Here is a 5,989-nt window from a genome sequence, read left to right as displayed (position 1 = left end):
GATCTGCCCTTTGGCAGTCAGGCATGCCTTACAGCTCCTCAACACCTCGAGCAAGGAGAGCCATGGAGATTGGGCTGACTGTGTGGACACAATTAGCGGGTAGATTCGAACCATTTGGTTCCCCATCTGTGTCATCCTAGGTATTCCAATCCCACCTATGCAGGTGAGTTTCTACAGGGGAGATAAGAGGTGACTGTCCTTGCACACTGCCCTGGCAGAAACGTGCCACCTGGCAGAGGGTTTCCAGTTGCTGTGACACATCCCACTCTGGACTCTCCTTTGAGTGTCCGCTCAACACCTTGACTGCAGCTGACAGAGAGCAACATGCAGAATTCGCATCCAAAGAGGAGAAAGAAGAGCAGCAGAGAAGAAGAAGGATTTTGGCTGCAGAGCTCTTCCTCTACTCAAGGGATTTGTAAGGTTCAAAACACAAAGCCACAGGTCGTAACCAGGGTGGGGCTTTGGCTGAAGCTCTTCACAAGTTTGAGGTTCTGCAGGATCTGTACCTTCTGTGGCAGTGCTGGTCGCTAATGAGGCTGGAACTGCTTTTGAAGGTTCCCAGAGTCTTGGGGAGCTTCTACAGCCGTTGTGCTCTGTGGGTGCGCTTGTGAGTGTTGAGATGAGATCTGCGTTTAAAGCTCTTTGCACACTCCAGACACTGAAAGGGTCTCTGTCCTGTGTGGATGCGATGGTGCTGCTTCAATTCAGAACTGCGTTTGAAGCTCTTCCCACACTCAGGACACTGAAAGGGTCTCTCTCCTGTGTGGATGCGATGGTGGCAGGTGAGGTTAGAATTGCTTTTGAAGCCCTTCCCACACTCAGAGCACTTGTATGGTCTCTCCCCTGTGTGGATGCGCTGGTGCAGCTTCAATTCAAACTTCGTTTTGAAGCCCTTCCCACACTCAGAGCACTGAAAGGGTTTCTCTCCTTTGTGGATACGTTGGTGGCAGGTGAGATGGGAACTGCTGTTGAAGCTCTTCCCACACTCAGGACACTGAAAGGGTCTCTCTCCAGTGTGGATGCGTTGGTGGTAGGTGAGGTGGGAACTTCTGCTGAAGCTCTTCCCACACTCAGAGCACTTGCAGGGCCTCTCCCCTGTGTGGATGCGCTGGTGCAGCTTTAACTCGCATCTTCTTTTGAAGCTCTTCCCACACGCGGAACACTGAAAGGGTCTCTCCTGTCTGTGCATGCGCAGGTGCCGCTTCAAGTCAGAACGGCGTTTGAAGCACTTCCCACACTCAGAGCACTGAAAGGGTCTCTCCTCTGTGTGGATGCGTTGGTGGCAAGTAAGGTTGCAACTGCTGTTGAAGCCCTTCCCACACTCACAGCACTTGTACAGGCTCTGCGTTGCGTACATGCACTGGTGGTTAATGATGCTGGAATCTATTTCCAAGCTTTTCCCACACTCAGTGCATGGATTCTGCTTTTTCATCTGACACACATCCTTGCTCCTGGGCTCTACGTCCTGCTTTTCACCTATGTTGAAGTCCAGTGGGCTCCTTCCTTTCTCTTCCAGATGCTCTCCCAGTGCCTTCTTGATGTGCTCACCCTGACCTTGCTCCAGGCCTCCTGGGACATCCCTTCTGATTTCTCCCACACAGGCACTACCCCACCGCCTTTCGGCCACACCACTTTCCTGCACATCCTCCAGTATATCTGTAATCCCAGTTCCTGCTGGAGGAAAGAGGAAATCCAGAAATTGCACACGGTGCCCAAAATAAAACACAGACAGAGAGGACTCTTCCAGCCCCAGCCTCCTCCTTCCCTCCCTCCAGCAACTCACCTGGGCTCAGGTCTCCTGGCACGGCCTCAGGGCTACGCACACCTGGGATCCAGGGGTCTTCCCCTCCTTCTAGCAGGGAGATCAGCCCGGGTTTGGGGGCTGGAAGAGGAGCTTCAATGACAGAAACAGGGGAGATGAGAGCATTTCCATCATTGCGGCACAGTGACTGTTCAACATCTCCACTGTGTGTCCCTCCCCATGGAGAAAGCACTATTTGGGCCTGAATGACACTGGGGCCACAGCTTCCTTTGGAGCAAAGAAAGCTTTTACATCTCTAGACATTATGAAGGGATATTTGCTTTAAAATTAACATTACAACAGCATGCTTACTTGCTTACAATATATCAGTGAGCATGGCATCAAAATATTTATGGCAATTGAATGGAAAATCCTAAATTCTAAAGGAGTATCCAGCGAGTCATCTCTTAGTTGCAGCTGGTGGCACCATGCAATGCAACAACACAAGGGCTGTTTGCAGGAAAGTGATCATCCCCCTTCCTGCTGCTGCTTACTAGCCAGCACTGACTCTGAGGCTTTTATCACAGTGCTGAGCACAAGAAGGCCTCCTGAAACTCATGCTACTCTGTGTTTCCTTTGTTGCTGTCACTGTGGTGTTAGTCAATATGTAACTGCATGGCAGTTATTCAAGGCCCGGCATGCAGAGGCTCATTCAGCACTGCCCAAGGAGCCCTAACGAGGAGGAAAGGCAGCAAAGCCCTCACCCAGCCAGGCCACGCACTGGTACGTCTCCAGCATCACGTCCCGGTAGAGCGCTCGCTGCGCAGGGTCCAGCAGCGCCCACTCCTCCCTGCTGAAATACACGGCCACCTCCGCAAAGCTCACGGGCTCCTGCAAGCAAAGAGGCTCCTTGCTGGCAACAGCCAAGGCCCAGGGAAGCAGCTCGCACACGACACAAACTCCCGTCCCAGCCGCTTCTCCGGCCCCAGCACACGCATGCTGGCTGAGGGCACCTCCCTCTCCCCCTGCACTCACATCCCTCGCCCCTTGGCCTCTCCTGCCTGCTTCCCACAGCCCCTACCTGACACGGATGTGCCGTGGCCATTTGCTGCTCTCCTGCAGCCTGGGATGATCACGCCTGGAAGGCACAAGTTGAACTGGAGCCTGCAGGGACAAGAGAAAGGGTCATCTCACCCCAAAACAGGGAGCAGCCCAAGCACCCCTCGAGCTCTCCTGCACAGCAGCGCGCTGCACAAAAGCATCTGCCCTCGAGCAGGGATGGCTCTCGAGGTCACACCTGCGCAGAGATCCCTCGCAGCTTGAAGTTGAGACTCCTTCTTGATACAGATCTTCTGTAAAAGACTCATGGTAACTTTGGATCTTTGCGAGCTTCTCTAAGCTTGTATCATTAAGTGATATTAAGTATGTACATATGATCTCTCTGACGTTATCCCCTCATGAAGTATGGGATTAGGAGTGGATCAAGATACAGTGAGGCTCCTTACCTTCGTACGTTGAGAAGTTTAGGTATGATGTGGGAGCACTCTGAGCCTTGGGACTCCTTGAGCCAGTGTCAATCCAACTCGGTTCTGGGAAGCTTAGCGTGCAGTTCCGGCAGCAGTGTTAGGATTACCAATGGAAATGGAACCAACTGTTGTGCATCAAACTGCCACAGCCAGTGTTGGCTCCCAGGTGAGAAACGTATGTCAAACACTCACTCTGCAATCATACATTGCCACAAAACGCTGTTCCCAACCCCAACAGAAACAGGGAGGCTGCTGTGCATGTACTTCATGCAGCTGCTCACCTCCGTGAATCAAAAACCACCGACGTTCCCCAGTACTCCTTTTCTGCTGCGGCACAGGCTGGAAGTTCTGATGTTACAGCACATTTGGACAAACAACAAAGATCTCTCATTCTCACCCACAGTCCTTTAGGCCACACTTACGGGGCTTTTACTGTTGACCTCTTTTGCAAAATGCAAAAGGAGAAGTGGCCTCAACGGATGAAGAGAAGGCGGAGGTACTGAATGAGTTCTTGGCCTCAGTCTCCACTGGCAGCCAGGACTCCAGTATTTCTCACCTCCCTGAGCCCTGCATCCCTAAACCTCCAGCTGGGGACCGGGGGAGTAAATCCCTCCCCACTGTAACTCGGACTGCAAGTCCGACACCGCCTCATCAGACTGAATGCAGAAGTTTGCTGGAGACACCCAGCTGAGCGCTGCGGTTGACACGGTGGAAGGAAGGGATGCCATTCAGAGGGACCTCAACAGGCTTGAAAGGGGGGCCCGGGTGAACCTCATGAGGTTCAACACCGCAAAGTGCAAGGTTTGGCACTGGGGCCCGAGGAATCCCAGGCATACATACAGACTGGGAGGAGCAGTCCTGGAGAGCAGCCCTGCAGACAAGGACATGCGGGTTCTGGGGGATGAAAGACTTCACATGAGCCAGCAGTGCCCTCTTGCAGCTTGGAAAGCAAACGGCATCCTGGGCTCCCGCAGAAAAGGGGTGGCCAGCAGGGACAGGGAGCTGATTGTCCCTCTCTACTCTGCCCTCCGGAGGCCCCACCTGGAGTACTGTGCGCAGGCCTGGAGCCCCCAGTACACAAAGGAGAGAGAGCTGGTGGAGAGGGTGAAGAGGAGAGCCACAAAGATGATCAGAGGGCTACAAAGACAGGCTGAGGGAGCTGGGCTTGTTCAGCCTGGAGAAAAGAAGGCTGTGGGATGACCTCATTGCAGCCTTCCAGGACCTAAAGGGAGCCCATAAACAGGACGGGAGGGGAGGCAACTCTGTGAAAGGGCAGATAACAGCAGCACAAGGGGAAATGGTTTGAAGCTGAAGGAGGGCAGCTGCAGGTTGGGTGTCAGGGGGAAGTTCTTTACTCGGAGAGCGGTGAGGTGCTGGAACAGCTGCCCAGAGAGGCTGTGGATGCCCCGTCCATCCCTGGAGGTGTTCAAGGCCGGGCTGGATGGGGCCCTGGGCAGCCTGGGCTGCTATGAAACATGGAGGTTGGTGGCCCTGATAGCAGAAGTGGGGTTGGAGCTTCATGAACCGCGAGTTCCCTTCCAACCCGGGCCATGGTGTGATGCTCCGCTCTTCCTCCCCAGCAGCACCCAAATGGATAGCAAATGGAAACGCCGTGCCCACGCTGCCACGGGGTGAGGGAGGAAAGGGTGACGCGCTCCGCCCCGCTCCGCCTCACCTGCTCTGCTGGGAAGAGGCGGCCGTTCTCCTGGAAGCGGCACCGACGGCTCCGTCTCTGCCCACAGGGCTGAGCGCCGTCCCGGGATGAGCCGGGAGCAGCAGCCCGGGAGGCGACACAGCGGCAACGGCGCCGCTCGGAGAGACCTCCAGGGGAGGGGAGGGGAGGGGAGGAGAGCAGGGCAGGAGAGGGCAGGGGAGGGCAGGGCAGGGCAGAGCGAGGCGTGGGGGACACAGAGCAGCGGAGCCAAGCGAAGGCTGAGTCCCGTCCCGTCCCGCCCCGTCCCGTCTCGCCGGAAGACACGCCGTCCGTGGCCGTGAGGGAAGAGGAGTTCCGGGCTCAGTTGGGCTGGGAGGACCGGCGGGGCTGGGCCGCTGGCCGGGCGGGTGGCCGCCACTGGGTTTGGGCAGTGTGGCACACAGCATTTGGTTGCGTTTCATTGGTAACAAAAAGCACCTCACCGCCTTCCTTAAGGAGGGTCTGTGTACGTGTAGTTCTGTCTCCGGGCTCCTATCGCTCACGTGCTGAGCAGTCCTTTCTCGGCCAGGCAGCCCCGTCCCTTGTGGGCACTGCTCTTTGTTCTCCGGGCCGTGCACCTTCTCCCCGGTGGGGGGAGGGGAAGGAATGTGCGGGTGGGGGAATGTTGGCTGGATCTGAGCGTGGAGGAGTTGAGGTACCGCTTTCCCTTCCCTTCCCTTCCCTTCCCTTCCCTTCCCTTCCCTTCCCTTCCCTTCCCTTCCCTTCCCTTCCCTTCCCTTCCCTTCTCTTCCCTTCCCTTCCCTTCCCTTCCCTTCCCTCTTGTGTTTTACAACATCAAGGGGTTTGTGATTTGTAAAGATATCTATTACGTCTACCTGGTCTTTAACTGAAGGCCCAGATGTGTTTCAGATGGCTGGACAGACAGGAGCTTCAGTCTTTGTGCTTGTAACTTACTCCATCTACCTAATCTCGATGGATATCTCTATATCTCTATGTATGTATATATTATTTTACTTATATACTGAGTATGCGTTTTTGGGGAAGGTTTATCTAGAGGACGAGCAATTC

The 5,989-nt window shown here is 55.0% G+C and overlaps 1 protein-coding gene across 1 annotated transcript in view; it reads right to left on the bottom strand.

The window, feature by feature from the left end:
* LOC121107772 (zinc finger protein 501-like) overlaps window positions 1-5,205 on the bottom strand; it is a 6,136-nt gene extending 931 nt beyond the window's left edge. The window contains exons 1-5 of the mRNA XM_040653872.2: window positions 4,943-5,205; window positions 2,823-2,905; window positions 2,506-2,632; window positions 1,784-1,894; window positions 1-1,671 (exon numbers count right to left, since the gene is read on the bottom strand). The exon at window positions 1-1,671 is cut by the window's left edge and continues 931 nt beyond it. Of these exons, the coding sequence (XP_040509806.1) occupies window positions 578-1,671; window positions 1,784-1,894; window positions 2,506-2,632; window positions 2,823-2,846 (1,356 nt within the window). The 5' untranslated portion in view covers window positions 2,847-2,905; window positions 4,943-5,205 and the 3' untranslated portion in view covers window positions 1-577. The remainder of the gene's footprint in view (window positions 1,672-1,783; window positions 1,895-2,505; window positions 2,633-2,822; window positions 2,906-4,942) is intronic.
* Window positions 5,206-5,989: the final 784 nt, after the last annotated feature.

The sequence above is a fragment of the Gallus gallus genome, chromosome 29 (genome assembly GCF_016699485.2).
Source record: "Gallus gallus isolate bGalGal1 chromosome 29, bGalGal1.mat.broiler.GRCg7b, whole genome shotgun sequence".
Taxonomy (NCBI): Eukaryota; Metazoa; Chordata; class Aves; order Galliformes; family Phasianidae; genus Gallus; species Gallus gallus.
The sequence above is the reverse complement of the archived record's forward strand: the minus strand, read 5'-3'. Positions and strand labels throughout refer to the sequence as shown.